Source organism: Coenobita brevimanus, chromosome 93, assembly GCF_032717465.1.
Source record: "Coenobita brevimanus isolate Jiangsu-jjx chromosome 93, ASM3271746v2, whole genome shotgun sequence".
In the NCBI taxonomy this organism is placed as follows: domain Eukaryota; kingdom Metazoa; phylum Arthropoda; class Malacostraca; order Decapoda; family Coenobitidae; genus Coenobita; species Coenobita brevimanus.
Genome location: NC_137046.1, coordinates 27212305 through 27231107, shown reverse-complemented (window position 1 = coordinate 27231107; position 18803 = coordinate 27212305). Strand labels below are relative to the sequence as shown.

At 40.8% G+C, this 18803-nt stretch overlaps 1 protein-coding gene across 1 annotated transcript in view; it reads left to right on the top strand.

Moving 5' to 3' along the window:
• Nucleotides 1-18803, top strand: part of Trpm (transient receptor potential cation channel, subfamily M) — a 933145-nt gene that overhangs the window by 293185 nt on the left and 621157 nt on the right. Inside the window, exons 7-8 of the mRNA XM_080282376.1 lie at nt 2294-2424; nt 9121-9277. Of these exons, the coding sequence (XP_080138502.1) occupies nt 2294-2424; nt 9121-9277 (288 nt within the window). The remainder of the gene's footprint in view (nt 1-2293; nt 2425-9120; nt 9278-18803) is intronic.

The window sequence follows — 18803 nt, the reverse complement described above, 5'->3', positions numbered from 1 at the left end:
TGGAAGGTCAAGAAGAGTATACCTTCTAGATGGATTTGGGAAATGTCTGTATGGGATAGCAAGGTGTTAGCTTAGTTGAGGATAGAATTTAAAAGGTGATTAAGTTGGCTAGGTGAATTATGAGTAAAGCAGCACATGACAAGGATTTGGTACTACTTTTTCTTTTCTTTTACCTAATACAGTCCTCCCTCCTATAACCTGGCTAATATGGGCTGACAACAAGCCACACTATAATTTTCCACCTGATACATTCCATATGTTTCCATGATAAAGGGCTAACCTAGATTGGACATTTTCCAAAGTTGTCCTTTTCACCTCAAATCCCACCCAAACCCTCCAAAAAACACCGTACTGACATCACTCTGCTACTCATACACAGGATATTATTAAAAATGCATAAGAAAGGTTCCTAGATGTTATTAAAAAATACTTTAGGTCACTAACCTGACCGGCTGTGCTGGCCACATTTGCTGTCCCCGGCATCCCTAGACCCCATTCTCTGTAGTCACTGTCGAGATGTGGTTGGCTGGTCCCCTTCGTCATCGGAGTCACACCCTTCAATGTCAGTGGAGAAAACGATGGTCATAGCCTCTTCGTCAGGTTCAGCTCTGTCCTCCGGGCTAGAGTCAGCGCCAGAAGATGGTTGTTGTGAAACTTCCTGTCGAACTCGAAAAAAGTCTGTGATCATCTTCTCGGCGAGCATTCACTGTCTCCCTAATCATCTCTGTGTACTGCCCCACAGCACTGGCCACTAATGCAGTAGCTTGCTTGCTTGGCTCAGTCCTTATCTGTGTCCTGGTTGGTGATGACGAAGGTGAACCTCTTGTACAATTTCACAGTTTCTCTCAGCGTGCTTGTTACTATCCCTCCCAGTGGCCTTTCCTCAGGCTTTTCCTGTTCTTCACTCTTTTCCTGCAGATGGTCTAACAGTTTCTTGGTGTCCAGGGTGGGGTCTGGGGCAAGAAGCTCCTGTATGTCACAGTGCACTGCTAGCCTAACATCATCATGGGCGACATTTGACTTTCGGCAGGCCATCTGAGCTCTGACACCTGACAACTCACTGCGGTATATATGTTTGTGACCATGGTATATATTTTTTACGTACACTACAGGTGACCACATAAGTACAAATCCATGTTAGGCGACGTTGCGTTATACGAGAGTTGACTGTAGTTGGCAAAATGGTGACCTGACTGATGTATGTGAAGTACAGTACAGTGATCCGTTTATCACACATAATTCATACCAAGCATGGCATGTGATAACAAAATTGCCTGATTATGAAAGTATGGAACCTATTTAATTTATCCTAATTGGTACCAGGCACCTTAAGTGCAAGTCCAAATATCCTTTTTTGCAACAGTTTAGACCCACTCAGTACATACAGTTAATGCTGTTTTGTTATCAAAACTATAGGCACAGTTAGGAAAAATAAAGTGATGAAAAAAGCACAGTTAGGAGGAAATACATATCATAGAGAGATCTTAGATGGGCTTGGTATAAGGGATTCTGAGGCAAGGGGGTGCTCTGAGGGGTTCATAGATTAGGCCCTACTCTGAGTTAATCCCAGGTGTCCACCACCCGCCTGGGATTAACCCCGTACAGTAGGGTCTCATCTTTGAATCCCTCAGATCTGTCAGAAACCACAGACATTTTACCATCATTGTCAACAGAAATCAGCCCAGGTGTGTGATAACAATGTTTTAGAGCCAAAAAATTGTGTGATAACAACAGGAATATACCGTAGATTTTCATCTTGCCGTGATGACGAAAACCGCAATAACCAAGGGATCACTGTACATCAGTAAAGTGTATGTCAGGTACAGTAAATTTATAAAGAGGGTGCCAGGACACGGGGGGACTTAAATGATCTGATTGTGTGGACCATTTCACTGGTCACACTCTTGATGTTATCCCACTATCATGTCATGAGAATGATGGTTATTATTGATATTGGGTTTGGTACATGGTAATGAGTCATTGTTGCAACTTTTCTGTACTCAGTTTTACATTTGAGTAAAGAACTTGATAGGGGAAATCCTTGTAGTATATAGACATTAGGCATCAAACTGTGTATCAGGGAAGTGAATTCACACAAGCCAGAATATTACTCTGTTAAAAGTATGCTTTATGAGACTTCTTAGAATATGGCGGTTTTTACCTACAGAACCAGAACAGTTATTTATTTTGTGCTATATTATCCATATGTATACAGCAGTATAGATTGATATATACATATATGATACACCTCATGGGTGAAAGCATGTTACTGAGAGTGACTTTTTAATTCCAGATTTGTTGCCTTGAACAAACATCACACATATTTCCTGCTTGTGGATAATGGAACTGTTGGAAAGTATGGACCTGAGCTGATTTTGAGAAGGAAGCTTGAAAATTACATATCAAAACAGAGAATTGAAACACGTAAGTTGTTGAGATGTATTTGTCCTGGCTAGCACCAGTTTAGGATGGACCTCTTTGAATGAAATATTAATATTATAGCACTGAGTGACAAGCCACATGGTTCCCTGTACACAAGGATACCATTTACTATGCTGGATGGTAACCATATTTCCAAACTATGGTGCCTGGTGGTTTAGTGGGTAACTAAGGCACTCCAGCTGGATTGAGCCCTTGCAGGCTTATATCCAAGGGGTGGTTGGAGTTTATTACTTACGTAATGCCTTTCAGGGATGAGTGAGGCTGGTCACTCTTATCTTAAATGTCAGGACCAACTTGCCTAGCCCTGGGTTCCTACACTCCTCATGGGGAAACACAGGATTAGATGATGTATGTATGTACAGTATGTACAGTGAGCTCGCACAGTACGCGAGTGAATGGGCAGTCCACAACCTTACGTACTGTGATTTTGCATACTGTGAGTACATAACCTTCTATCTATCTATTGCCAGACGCCACAATCCCGTAAGGGATGGGCATTTGACTTTGAGTTATTTATTTTACGGGGAGGGACACTAGCCCTCCACCAACCCAGTTGTTGACACATAGGGAGCACGTATTGTTTGGTTATATGGTTATCACCCAGCGTTGTAAATGGTTTCTTGGCTTACAGGAAAGTTGTGAGAAAAATAACATATGGGTGGGACCCCCTCAAATCTTGAAATTTTTTTTAATGTTAGAGACAAAGTAAAGGGAAAATTTTTAAGACATATACTACAGATACAGCTAAAATAACAAAAATATGGTCAGTCACCTTAAAAACAGTACAAAACAGGCCTGTTATACTTAAATATCAGGGGTTCCAAGGCACGGCAACACACTTAGAGTGCCTTTGCCACACTGACTGCTGCACCACCCAACACACCAACACTTTTTGCTCACAACTAGACTTCTCCTGAGCACCTTCCCCACGAGCCTCTAACTCAGTCACTTCGGCCAAAAACCCCTTTGAAGTCCAGTGTTAACACAACTGACATTGCATCCTCTTCTTCCTCCACAGGAAATGGATCAGAAGATGGGTGCGTTGTGCAGGGGGAGGGGGGGGGTCACATACTTTGGGAAAATAGCGGTTTTGGGCCACTCCTTGCCTTATCTTCGCGTATTGTGGGCTAAACTTGCACAGTCAGAGTTTTATGGTTGTGATTTTGGTCACTCATGTACTATGATGTGATTTGCGCACTGATTACGCATACTGTGCGAGCCCACTGCATATTTAGTTTACTCCTTGGGGTAGGTTGTAGGTGGTGGTGACCATCATCCACACATTTGAAGTAATGCTGCCCATTTCTTCTTTCACATTTTTTGTTCTTTTTCTGTGTCTGGCCCCTTTTCCTTCTCCCGTGTGTCCTGTTACTTTTTATTGCCTTTTCCATTTCTGGTGGCTCTGCATTGAGTGACAAGCAAAATGGTTTCCTGTAACCCAGGAAACCATTTACATTGCTTGGTGGTAACCATTGTATATAGTCACATAACAGGGTGATGTGGAGCTTGCAATGGTCCCCATGTTAACTAGATGGAAAAAGTTGTGATGTTCATCCATAACAAACACACGCTTCCCCATTCCTTGCATTGGTGAGGTGTTGTCTATTTCCAGGGACATTGTTTCACTGCACAGGATGGCCCTACAGTGATGGGTTGCTTCCCTGTGGTTGATGGATTTGCTCAGCCAAACAGACCAGTGTTACTGAACAACAACGCCTTGGAGTTATGTTGGTACCTAAGTTATTCATTTTCCACTCTCCACTAATAGAAGTGCTAATGGAGTGAAGAATTCATCTGGGGTCTACACCACAGTCCATTGAAAGGGATGCATTCTACTCTATGTTGTGTGTAAAATTTTTATTTGAAAACCATTTTCCGTTCTCCCCTTTGGGGCTAAGCTGCGAATGAATGTGTTTGAATGGATGAGTAAATGGAGAGTGAGTCGTCCTGTCTCGGCTACCTCCCTTTCCTTGGGGGAAGCAGCCTAGGTATATAGATAGATAGATAGATTTTCAGAATACAGAAACAGAGGAGTCTCACTAAGGTCTAATACATCACTAACATACCCAACATCATCCTTGGTGGTGATTTCAATGCCAAGGCATGTCAACAACCCTGACACAGACAGAGGGCTGGTACTACAGTCCCAAACAGATCATCTTTTCATATTGAATAATCTCCATCAACATACCCATATCCCACGCCAAGCCCTCTTCCTCCCATCATCGCCAGACATCACCTTTTACTCCCCAAACCTTGCTCCCACAACATCCAGGAGAGTGGTCAAAACCCTTGCATCTGATCACCCAATCATCATCAGTACCAAAACCAGACTCACCCCAGCTGGCCACAGACACACATACACTAATTATAAGTGAGCCAAGTGGGTGTCAGGAAAGAGAAGGATGGGTGGACAATATCTATTTAGATTTCAAGAAAGCATTTGACACAGTACCACACCAAAGACTTTTATGGAAACTGTACCATCAAGGAGGAATTTGAGCCAAACTGTATTGTTGGATGCAAGATTTTCTCATAAGAAGAGAAATGAGAACAGTACTAAGGGGAAATTACTCATCATGGAAAGAAGTGACTAGTGGAGTACCACAGGGCTCAGTGCTGGCACCAATCTTGTTTTTACTGTATATAAATGATATAGACATAACACTGGAAATGAAAGCTATCTAAATATGTTTGCAGATGATGCAAAAATACAAAGGAGAATTACTAACACAGACTCTTGTAAAGAGCTACAAGAAGAATTAAATAAACTTAATGAATGGAGTAATACATGGCAAATGGAATTCAATGTGGACAAGTGTCATGTAATCAAGTTTGGTAAAAGTGGAAAGACCTGATTGGGATTATACCTTAGGAAATAAAACCCTACACACATCAGAAAGAGAGAAGGACCTAGGTGTGATTATCAATAACAGACTATCTCCGGCTGACCACATCAGTGAGAAGGTACGGAACATGTATACACTGTTTGCAAATATGAGAATAGCATTCACATACATAAATGAAGACATGCTAAGAAGGGTAATAACATCTTTCGTCAGACCAACCCTGGAGTATGCATCAGTAGTCTGGAGTCCTCATCTCAAAAAACACATAGACAAGATTGAAAAAGTTCAAAGGGCTGCTACAAGATGGGTACCAAGCTTAAGGGATCTAAGCTACGAAGAAAGACAAGAGAAACTGAATTTGCCAACACTACAGGAAAGAAGGAAAAGAGGTGACATGATTATGCTATATAAATGCATATCAGGGAAGGAGAAAATAAGACCTAAATGATTACTTATCCTATGTAGAAGCATCAGCAAGAGGACACTGCAAAAAACTGCATTAGAAGAGAGGTGATAAAGACATAAGGATATTTAGTTTCCCAAATAGAGCAATTGAAAAGTGGAATGCACTACCGAATGAAATAATGTGTGCCAAAACAATTCACAATTTTAAGGATATGTACGATAAATATGGTTTAAGACAGGGGACAGTACGAGCTTGACTCATTCCTGTAAAGATACAATTAGGTAAGAACAATTAGGTAAGAAACACACACACACACACACACACACACACACACACACACACACACACACACACACACACACACACACACACACACACACACACACACACACACACACACACACACACACACACACACACACACACACACACACACACACACACACACACACACACACACACACACACACACAGGCTGGAAAAACTGGATTTGCCTTCATTAGAGGAAAGGAGAAAGAGGGGAGACATGATTGCAGTGTTCATGACCATGGTGGGAGTAGATAAAATTGACAAAGAAGATCTGTTTGTATGGGATAAGAGAGCAACAAGAGGACAAGGAATGAAATTGAAAAAGTCAAGCTGCTTGAAGAATATCAAGAAATATAGCTTTCCTTACAGAAGTATAGACTTATGGAATAGCCTGGACAAAGAGATCGTCCAGTCTAAAAACTTAAACAAGTTTAAAGCTAAATTCGAGTTATTGAGAAACAGCGACGGAAACCCACGAGCATAGTACATTCTGTGTATATCACAATTAGGTATATTAGGTAAATACTTAAATATTTGGAATGACCTAGACAAAGAGGTGGTGCATGAGAAAAACATTCATGTGTGTAAAGGTAGACTTGATAAATGTGGATATGGAGACAGGACAACACGAGCATTGCTCAATTCCTGTATACACACACACACACACACACACACACACACACACACACACACACACACACACACACACACACACAGAGTTGAGGCGTCAGACAAGACGCTATGACCCCACTCCGCACTGGCCACACCTAAATAGTATCTTTATATGAGTCAGACTCTGTTCCAGGTTAAACTAAATGGTGTTCTAATATAGTAGAGCAAGTATAAGCAAAAGTTTGGTCCAAATAACAGAATACATCCACTTAGTGCAAGAATGCACTGATCGACATCGACAGCTGAGCATCGTCTATCGCCAGGCGAGTAGCAAAGAGATACATACTTGTAAGTAGAATCTTTCTAAGTAATACCACAAGATGAGCACCATCTTTAGTAAAGTGAATGTTGATGGAGTTAAGAAACAGGATAAAGGTAGAAAACAGGATGATGATTTCTACCAGGAACTGGTTGAAATGGAAACATATAACAAACTAGTAGAGAGGGTGAATAAACTGGAGAAGGCTTTTCAGAGTGAAATGGGTGAAATTAAGAAACAATGGCACATGCAGAAGGAAGAAAATGAAAAATTAATAAAGGAATTAAACAAAAAAAGACACAACAATAGTTGAGCTGTCAGTTGAGGTGGTTCACTTAGAAGGAAGATTAGTGAAATGGCAAGTACAGGTGTAAACCACGAGAGTATTTTGGAGGAGTTCAGAAATGATACAGGGACGATTAGGCAAGCAAGCAATCTGATAGACCAAGCAATAATATTGAAGAGAAGGTAACTCATGTGAACGAAGTGATGCAGAGTTACAAAGATGATGTGGAAACTGCTTATGCTGAAATGGTGAAAGTGAGGAAAGACTTGGAAATGAGTCGAAGAAAAGAGCACTAGAAAGGAAGTGAAGGAAATAATCAGAAAAACCCAAAATTGGTGAAAGATTCAGCAGATATTAACAAATCTATAGTAATCACTGGTATAGATGGGGAAGAAATAAAAAACAAAATTGTGAGAGACAAAAAGGAGATTGCAAATGTAATGAGCATATTGAGAGAAGTACCAGAGGAAATCTCTAATAAAGACATAGAGAAATGCAAAAGGCTAGGGAAGTATGAGAGAAATAAGTCAAGGCCTCTGAAAGTAACCTTCCAGAGTGTGAAAAATATGGAGGAAATAATGAAAAATGCAAACAAACTCATGGAAGAAGAGGAATTTTAAAAAGTATGGATAAAAAGATGCCTAACTCAAGAGGAATTGGGAATATTAAAGGAGAAGAGGGAGGAAGCAAAAACAAAGAATGAAGAAAGATCAGAGGAAGAAAAGTGTAAATTGTTTTACAAAGTAATTGGATTACCAGTCCAAAGGGGCTACAATTTATACTGTAACAATACAGTATAAGCATTTTCCAAGTGTAAATTTGGCCTTAGAATTTTTTTCCTTTCCGTGTGAGTGGAGCCAGCCTGGCTGGAAGCCTACTGGAAACTTTTGGTGTGTGAGAGGGTTAAGGATAAATATTGTATAGTACACATTGTCTTGAGGAGGAGGATCAGAGCTGAGTTTTGTGTCTGATGCCAAGCAGTCATTACCTTGGATTTGTTTTTGTTTACAGTGAACCTTGGTTATTGCACATAATTGATACCTTGCCTAGTGTGGGATGATTAAATTGCATGATAAGAAAACTGCAGAACCTATGGAATTTATCCTAATTGGTACTGGACACCCCACTTGTAAACCCAAATTTTTCCATTTACAGCACTTTAGATCCACTAAATACATACATACTGTTATGGTGAGTACAGTATCAGAAACACATGGCATGGTTAGATTCATGGAAAATTATGAGAAGGGCACAATATGGAAGAAATTTGTACCACACAGAGATCTGAGACGGGCCTGAGGTAATGGGTTCTGAGGTTTGGAGGTGGAGAGTTAGTGATGTCCATCACCTGGGATTAACTCCTAGAGTTAGGCTTCATCTCTGAATCACTGAAGACCATCAGGAACCACAGGTTTTGCATCTTCATTTTCAACAGAAACCTACTCAGGTGCACGATAAAAAAAAAAAGCCAAAAAATGCACAATAAAGGCAGGAGGGCAGATTTTCATCTAGCAGTAATAATGAAAACTGCTATAACCGAGTGTGTGAAAAGTAAGGGATCACTGGATTTATTTTTCCTCCAAATTATCATTAAATGTGCTTGTTATGTATGAGGGAGTTTTAAAAAATTAGCATTAATCTGTATTATTATTCAGTAATTTGTTTTTAAGTAAGGGATATTTATGTACAATATTTAGGAATTAGTCAGAAACAGAACTTTACAAATTGGGAATTTTTCATGGTTTATGAATGACTGAATTGTTATTTTTTTTTGTATGTGAATGGTTATTAGATATTTGACATTTATGATGTTTGTGTCAGCTTCGTGATATAAATTATTGACTAGCCATAATTTTACAGCCCAGATAAATATACTGATATATACTTTTTATACCAGGTGGAGGTCTGGCAACTCCAGTGGTCTGTGTAGTGATAGAGGGAGGCCCACAGACCATCAGACAAGTGCTTGAGTACGTCACTGACTCCCCTCCCGTCCCTGTTATTGTTTGTGATGGGACAGGTCGAGCAGCTGACATACTTGCATTTGTTCATAAGTAAGTCTTATCGCTTGCCAGAATCTTTCGATTTGGCAAGCATGTTGGTCAGTTCTGTATGTTTGTCTGTCTGTCTCTCTCTCTGTTTGTTTGCCCTGTACAGGTCACAATTTTGCACCAATTATTCTGAAAAAAATTCAAACAGTAGGTATCCATAAACAATGGAAGCCTATTATTTTTAATCAAAATTGGTCAAAGCCCCTGGGCTGGGTGGGGGATTCAAGCCCCTCAATGGTGGAATTTTTACAGTAAGACCTGTAGAGTGATCTCAGCAGGATAGTGAGTATTAATCCTGGAGAGAGAGAAACATAGACCAGGAAGCACAACATGGGGCAGATTTTCAAAAATTCATATCTCCGTCAGTTCTCATCGGATCTCCCCTAAACCTGCTATAAAATTCAGTTCAGTTCCAGGTCTATATCCAAACCCCAGTCCAATCCATCTTGCAAATGCTCTGCCTGTGGCAGTTTCATTTGTCTGTCAATCTGTCATCAGATAACCAATCAGAACTCGTACAGCATGGCTAAAATATTAATTCTTCTTAGCTTCGTGCATCACATCTTACCACTTCCACCCCACTGTTTCAAGCTGCCTTCCCTTTTCTGCCCCTCTGCATCATCCACCTATATTATTCTGAGTAATCTGTAATTGACCTCAGTTGGAGTGTAGTGCTTAACCCCTTAACCGTGGGGCGTCACTTTCGTGATGCTCGGGAGCAAGGGATCATACTGCGGGGCGTCACTTTTGTGATTCTGTTATTTTGAATTCGCCCGGGCTTTCAAGTGGTGGCATGTATCATCTATCAGTGTTCTGCTAATGTCATCTGTACTCCCATCCACTGTTGACAATTTAGCCATTTTTCTCCTGTCCTTGACTTCCCTCCTAACCTCCCCTCCATTACCCTCTCCTCCCGCCTGACCATTTCGCTGCGCTACACAAATCCTGGATGGGTTTTTCCACTCATTTTATCCATTGAAATGTCCCCTATGCCCTATTCTTATACAAAATAATATATAAAAGAAAGAAAAAAGGTAATTGATACTGCAATATATCAGGAATGGGCTAATTATCACCTGGCAACACCTCACGTGCACCCGTTCGCAAATTTTCCCTGTTTATTTCCCCATGAAATATGCCGTATGAATAAAAATATATATAAGAAAGGAAGGGAGAAGCCTAAGTGATACGAGGGGTGATTAGAAAGAAATGACAGTGAGTCCATAAACTTTTATTAGCATGAAGAACTATCAAACTATGACTCACATTCCTTCAAAGTACTCCCCTCCGACCTCTATGCAGCGTTCCATTCTCTTTCTCCACTTCATGAAGCAAGCGTGGTACTCTGAAGACGGTATACTTCGGAGTTCTGAATTGACGGTTCGTGCCAAGTCTTGGATGCGATGAAATTGCTTCCCAGCGATGGCAGATTTAATTTTTGGAAACAACCAAAAGTCACAGGGAGCCAGGTCAGGGGAGTAGGGTGGGTGGGGGAGCAGAGTTATACCTTGTTGTTCCAGGTACTGCATACGAGTAGTGAGGCGAGCTTTGTGGGGTGCAGCATTGTCGTGGTGCAGCAAAAGGCGAGACCGACGGCGGGTTAGTGCGGTGTTGGCCTTGTGTTCCAAGGCTTGTGGAAGGACCTGGTCTGTGTAGTATTGGGCTGTGATAGTGGACTTTTCAGGCATCACATCCACGCATATTGGTCCTTGAGAATTGAAAAAGATGGTGAAAAGGCGCTTCCGGCTGCGAAATCCTTCCTTCAAAATCTGAGGTCGAGGGTCTTCATCGCCCAACCACACCATGTTTGACTGCTTGTCACGGGTTGTGAAGAATGAAATCCAACACACATCTCCAGTAGCAACATCTGAGAACCGTTTTGGACCATTTGGTTCAAATTCAGCGAGCCAGACACGACAAATCCTCACCCGTTCAGCCTTTTGCTCATCAGTCAACAAATGGGGTATCCATCGACAACACTTCTTCCTCAGGTGTAATTGTTCATGCACGATGTCATATGCACTCCCATAACTGATATCAAGCTCCAAGGCTAAGAACCTAAGAGTTACAGTTGGATCCTCGTCAATGATGGACCGTGCACGGACAGTTGTTGCTTCGGTCACGGATGTCCGGGGGCGTCCAGAGCGTTGTTCATCTTTCAGTTCAGTTTTTCCTGCTGTGAAAGCACGAATCCAGCGGGAAACAGTTTCCAGGGAAGGAGTAGTGTCTGGATAAACTTGTAATAATTCCCCTCGAATCTCTGTTGCTTTCTTTCCCAGTTTCCACCTCGTAAAAATGTAGAACCTGCAGACTTCTTTCGAGTAATCCATGTTTCTGGCCAGAGAGCAAAAACAAGAGTGAAGCATTCACTCACAACAATAAAACAAGAAAAGTCAGGCATACGGCGACAAGTTCAAACTCGTAAGGACAGGCAACTCTGCACTCTCCTTGCTCCCCTACCTCCCATCATTCAAGGTTTTCATGTTATAGCAGGAACTGTCATTACTTTCTGATCACCCTTCGTATTTACATTCACCTGGAACTACCTAACTTATTATGTATTGTTTAGATTTCCTGCCAATCATTTCATAACATATAAATTAGCAGCTGTCACCACGCTGTCATTGTCAACCCTTCACTGCCCCTAGGCCACATCATTCAGTTTACTGTCGTCTTTCAATGTGAAACCACGTTGGAATCGCGCCTGTCCAATTCCGCCGCTTTTTAGCCCCATGCAAAGGGCCCTGTGACCTCTACCCCTACTAAACCTCATGTGGGAAGGGGTAAAGGACTGAATGACACTGCTGTGGAACATGAACTGGCTAATTTATCAATGAAAATGATGAACAATGACTACGATCTTTCTGGTGACTCTAAAACAGTGCAAGTGGAAGTGTAAATAATGTGTAAACAGCAAGTGAAAACAATGACTGTAAATATAAGTGAACAGTGGAAAATAGTTTTTTAAGTTACTGCAAGTGACAGTGCATAACATAGTGTAAATAAAATAGAAATGTAAATAATGTAAATAAAATAGAGAATGTAAATAGAAATGTAAATAAGTTGTAATATAAGATTACGAGTATAAATGCCTGGAGTAATGAAAGTGAAAGTGAAAGTTTCGCTCTAGCATGTATAAATACTGGGAGTAATGAAAGTGAAAGTGACAGCTTCGCTCTCTACACTAGTTTACAGAACGAGAAAGTGAATGCCTGGAGTGAAAATAAACTACTAGTACTGAAAGAAACTTATAGATAAATATTGTATATATATATAAGTGTAATAAAGAACTAGGAATATAAAGTGTGAGTGTGTTTATAAATAATAAATGACAGCTCCGCCTCAGAATACCATCGGGGAATGAGCACGGGAGGAAAGCTTGTATGCGCTTGTAATTTACATTGCTTTCACAGTGGGTTTTTTTTTTTTGGAATATGGATTCCAAACTACTTGAAATTCATAGAAAAGTGTTTGTAGTTATAATATCAGGCAGTGGTAACCATATGATGGGATATCGGGAAATGTAAAGTGGAGACTTCATTACCCAACTTCAGAAGTCTCCACAAGTCCAACGGTAGACGACAAAGGCTCAGCAAACATCCCAAAAGAAAGCTGAAGGTATGTGCCACATGCTTATTTAATTATAATATTCTAGGACTAATAACTGATTTTTGGCAAATATTTTTAAAAAGTCAGTCGGAGTGCAAACATCCCCGCGGGACACGCACGGCACACTCCCAACAACCCCGCAGTTAAGGGGTTAATTAGCTAGCATGTCCATACCTGGCCCTGGAAGGTCTTAGCATGGTAATATTTAACCAAGTAAAATAAACCACTATAGAAAAAAAAAAAATCTGGCTTAGCTCATGATGCTTGGCATGCTGAAGCCTGACTCTCAGCACTGGGCTTTTGTTTTGATGTAAATACACATTCTTTGCCAGTCAGCCATAGATAGCGAGTCACTACCACAGCATGCCTGTTTTTTTTTGCCATGTCTCTCAGTGCTTTCCTCTTTTCCTAGCATCATTGCAGCTGTAGATTTTTGGTTTTGTATGAATTTTTTCCTCCATAAATGTGAGAGGCATACACAGATGGCTGTTGGTGATGGAAACAGCAATCTTTCCATGTAAATTCAAAGAAGCACTCCCTGAGGACCTCCCAATCAGCAGACCTTAAGTGCCACAGTTGCTACTTCTTGGGAGGGTCCATAGGCCTTATTGGAGCGAGGGGACTGGTTAAGGTGATAAGGTTGTGATTGGAAGAGCCCAGGAGAGAGACTGAAATGATCGACAGAGTAAGCAGAAGGATCAGTTATAAGGAAAGGTTTAAGTATGTTGGAAATCTCTCCAAGGCAGTCATGGTCTGTGCCCGTCTCTGATGCGGCATGAGTCTTGTTGCTGGTCTTTTTTGCCTTCCCTTGGTTTCTGACACTTAAGTTTCATCTTGTGTCACCTGGTGCTTCCCAGCAGGGCTCTTATTTGTTAGATGCCTTTGGCCAAGTTTCAGATTCAGGCCTTACTTTGCTCTCTGGTGCCCTCTCTCAGAGTTTTTTTGTTTTTTTTTTTATAATCACCATCCTTCTTGGGTTCTTCCTCCTCCCACATAAGGGGGTCATATGATCATGTGTCCGGATGCTTTCAGATTTATGCTCTCTACAGTCTTTTCCATCTTCTCTCACGTGTTGTTTCTGTGGAGCCCCTTCGTCAGTGATCCTGACATCTGGGACAGGGGCATGGATATACACTCGTGGATGTGATTCCCAACACTTATCTGCATCCCAGGAGAGTGAGATATTGACTGGGAGAGTATGTGAGTGTGAAGGAAGAGAGAGAGAGAGAGAGAGAGAGAGAGAGATCTCATGAATGAAACTGTATTCTCAAAGAGATAATAGGATCAGTCATTCTTTTGGGCAAAGATGAGTGCATGATGCTGTTTCATGATGATCCAGGATTTTATTGATCACTGTGGCAGCCTCCAGTGATTCATTCACATGTCCAGTGAACTGCTTGATGCTGTAAGGCACCCGATTACTGTAAGAAATGATTTCCTCAGAGTCCTTAAAGCTTGTTGTTTTCACATAAGGGTGTGTATCATCAACATAAAAATTATACAGATAGGCTAACACCATTCCCAGTTGCACGTTAAATTGCTGATAATCTGGGTTTGCATTGGCTGCATTGGTTAACACATATTGAGATCAGCAAAACACATATGAATTGAGAAGTAAGACTGCATCATTGCAACAGACTCCCCCTCCTCCTCCTTTTTCTTATTCTTCTTCTTCTTGTGTAGACCATACAGCTGCATAAGATATAGTACAGTAAAACCTCTACAATTCGTCATCCTTCAAGTCGGAAACCTCTACAACTCGGGAAGGCTTCAAAATATTCATTTAAAAAATAAAAATTCAAAAATTCCCAAAAATGCGCACGTGAGAGGAGGAGAGTCAGCAAAATCCCCCCAACTCGGTAAGATGCCGAGTTGTACGGTAATGTTTAAGTGTTTAGTTCCCCAGTATAGTACAAGTAATAAATACAATACACTAATGGCCTTTATAGTGTTAATTGTGCTTTACATAGTGTACAGTGTCAAGTACAGTACAGTAAAGGTGAGCCCAGAAGTGATCTTGAGCCCCCCTAACACCTCCAAAAACTACCAAAAGTTCTCCTCCATGCCTGGAATACACCCTACAACTGCATGGAGTCATGGTATGGCAGCTTTTACTGTTTATTGTAAAAACTTTTAATTTTTTCCATTTTTTTTTTTCCATTTGTTTCCTTTTTTGTGGAGGAGGAGGAGGAGGAGAAGGAGGAGGAGGAGGAGGAGGAGGATTACACAGGAAAGCAAACAGCAACAGATTTTATGGTCCTTTCGAGGCTGCTTGTTACAGAGAAAACTATGACTACAAGATCTAACTCTACATGCTGAAGGATAAGGATAGTAAAGCAAGCAGACTTCCCCCACCACCAAACCCTCCAGGAAAAAGTGAGAAAAACCACCATGCAGCATGGAAAAACTGACATGGAAATTTTATAGGAAACACTGGAAAAGAAAAATCACATTCTATAATACTTTATCTATAAGCTACCCGATTGAGTAACCTGAAAGAGAAAGTAAACAAATAAAATAATAGTTACGGCATGACATTATAAACCGGTATATTGAGTTAATGAGAAGTCTGTGGAAATAACGTGGAAGCTACACACTGCACAGTGTGGATGTTTAGGGATCGTGCGGCAGCCTTGCCTGGCACTTTTAAGGTAGGCAGCAGTCAATCAGGCCCTAGCTCCATTCGCTCCACTGAGACAAGGAACTCTCCCATGTGGGACAAGTACACAAGTTTCATCCTGAAGCAGTGACCCCTGGTACATTAAAAAAATCCCAATGGTGGTCACTTGACTAACAGGGACCCTCAGTGATCCACAGCCCATCACAGGTCGAAAGTAAGAGTAGTGATCGTTAACTCAGGGTTATCTGTGCAGATCCTAATCTGTGCTTACTGTATATTACCTCATTTGCTTTGGGTTAATCGAAAAACGTATAATGACATGACGTGACGCTATGTTAAGTTTACGGGGTGTCCTGTAGACATGAGGGGACTGCATAGTGTGGATGTTTAGGGGTGGTGCGGCAGCCTTGCCTGGCGCTTTTAAGGTAGGCAGCAGTCAATCAGGCTCTAGCTCTGTTCACTCCACTGAGACAAGGAACTCTCCCATATGGGACAAGTACACAAGTTTCATCCTGAAGCAGTGACCCCTGGTACATTAAAAAATCCCGATGGTGGTCGCTTGACTAACAGGGACCCTCAGTGATCCACAGCCCATCACAGGTCTTAAGTAAGAGTAGTGACCGTTAACTCAGAGTTATCTGTACAGATCCTAATCTGTGCTTATATTGCTTTGTTTGCACTGAATAAATTGAAAAATGTATAATAACGTGACGCAACACTATGTATGAGTATGTTGTTTATGGGATGTCTTTTAGATAAAAGGGGCATGAACTTACATGTACCATAGCTATAAAAGCAAGTTATTCGGACAGAAAAAGAGTCAGCTGAGGATTCTCGTGCAAATACTTGTCTAATTTGTTTTTGAATGTCTCAATTGAGATACTGTTCACAGTATCTGAGGGTAATCTGTTCCAGATATTTACAACTCTGTTAAAGAAGAAGTATTTTGCTTCGTGGGATTGGAATCGCCTTCCCATAATTTTGCAGCCATTACTTCTGGTTTGACTCGACTGGTCTATATCAAAATATTTATTCATGTCTAAGTTGTCATATCCCTTCATGATTTGAAAACTTCAATCAGGTCCCCTCTTAACCTTCGCTTCGTTAGGCTAAATAATTTAAGTTCTTCAAGGCGTTCCTCATATGGTTTGTTTCTAAGTCGTGGTATCGTTTTTGTGATTCTTCACTGAATTTTCTCTAATTTTTCAATGTCCTTTCTGTAGTACAGAGGCCAGAATTGCACACAATATTCAAGATGGGAGTGCACTAGCGAGTTGTACAAGGCAAGTATGACTTTTTCCGATTTAAACTCGAAAGTTCTTCCAATAAACCCCACCAGCTTGTTTGCAATTTTAACTGCCTCGGTACACTGCTTGCTTGGTTTTAGGTCATTTGATATAATCACACCAAGATCCTTTTCATTGTCTGTACTTGATAACTGAATATTGTTCATTTTGTAATTCGCATGGACATTGTTACTTCCAATATGAAGTACTTTACATTTTTCTGTGTTGAATTTCATTTGCCGTTTTTCTGCCCAGCTTGCTAAAGTATTAAGGTCATTTTGTAACTGCTGCCACTGTAGTTTTGAAGTGACTTTACTGGTTATTTTAGTATCATCTGCAAATTTGGATACTTTACAATTTAGACCCTCATCAGTATCATTTATATAGATAATAAAAAGTATCGGTCCAAGTACTGAGCCTTGGGGAACGCCGCTGACCACATTACACCATTTGGATTCCTTTCCGTTTATCACAACTCACTGTTTTCGGTCTGAAAGCCAGTCTTGTAACCATTTTTGCGTATTTCCTTTTATGCCATGTGCTTCTATTTTTCTCATGAGACGCTTGTGAGGGACAGTGTCAAATGCTTTCTGAAAGTCGAGGAGGAGGAGGAGGAGGAGGAGGAACTGTTGCAATGATGCAGTCTTACCACACCCCTTCCCATCTCACTGCTTGGGAACTGATGCCCACCATCCATGCTGAATATGTGCTATGGGTATCTCGTTTAGAACTGGTGCATAAGTATTAGCAGAGGTGCTTCAGTGAAATATCAGAGGGTCTTGTAGATCAGTTTAATCTATAAGTAGCAAAGTTGAAGTGCAGTGGGAAATAGGTCGGTTTAAAATAGGAATGGCCAAGTTGAAGTGTGACCATTTTTCCTTGTTCTGTAGTTTCCCTGATGTGATATACTAACCTAGTATTAATCCTTAACTCCACCTCAGTCATTAAGTATATATATAAAGAGATTAATTTTATGCATTGAAGAGCATGAGACAAGACCCAATCTTAATGTAATTATTTGTACTGCATGGTGTTTTCAGGGCACACACCCATACAAATAACACAGTACAATGGTCCCTCATTATTCATGGGGGAAGGAGGACACAAACCCCATGAGTAATTATAAATCCCCATAAATGTGCCCCTACAGTCATAATTTAACAAGGTATGATAATTGTCTAAAAGCCATTTGCAGTAACTCAAATCATCATCAGATATTAGAAACTACATGTTTAGAGTGTAATTTCAGATGCTTTAACAACACTGTAGTAAAATCATCTCAAAATACACCTTAAGGTAGTATTTATTGAGATTGTTTATTATGGAGAGGTATATGAGAGAGGGGTGTGTGAGCTGGGACCAGGGCGGTGAAACGGTGGGGGACGGGGACATGGAGGCGATTTGTTTGTGGCCACCCCTTGCGGGATTAAGGCTTCTGGCAGTAGATAGAGAGATAGATAGATGGTTTATTAACTTATGAATAACCAAGGCCATCACTAGAAGAGTCTGTGAATAATGAGGGACCATTTTGCATATAAATCTATCCTACAGCATGTTGCAACAGCAACTTTAATCTTTGCACAGCCTTTAAATTTTGCAGCATCTTTTTGTGTCTAGCATAATATTCTTATGATATGAAACATACTTTTTTCTTTATAAAAGAAGAAACAACCAAAGGTTGGAAGTCTGAAAAAAAAAAAAAAAAATGGTCTTCAGGAAAACTAAACAAAAGAGAGCTAAATTCTAGATCCATTATTTTTAGATTAATGGATTCATCTTAAATGTCGGGACCAACTGCCTAGCCCCGTGCTCCTATGCTTCTCACGGGGCAATGTAGGAATGGCTGATGGATGGATGGATGGATCATGGATTCATTGCCTTTAAAAATACTGCATGTTGTGGAGAGAGGGAAATACAGGCTGAGGAATGCAAGTAACCAGAGTTGATATGAGAGTATTGGTTACCACAGCTATCACACTAGTATAAAAATTATTTGAGTTATGCTAGATTGGTG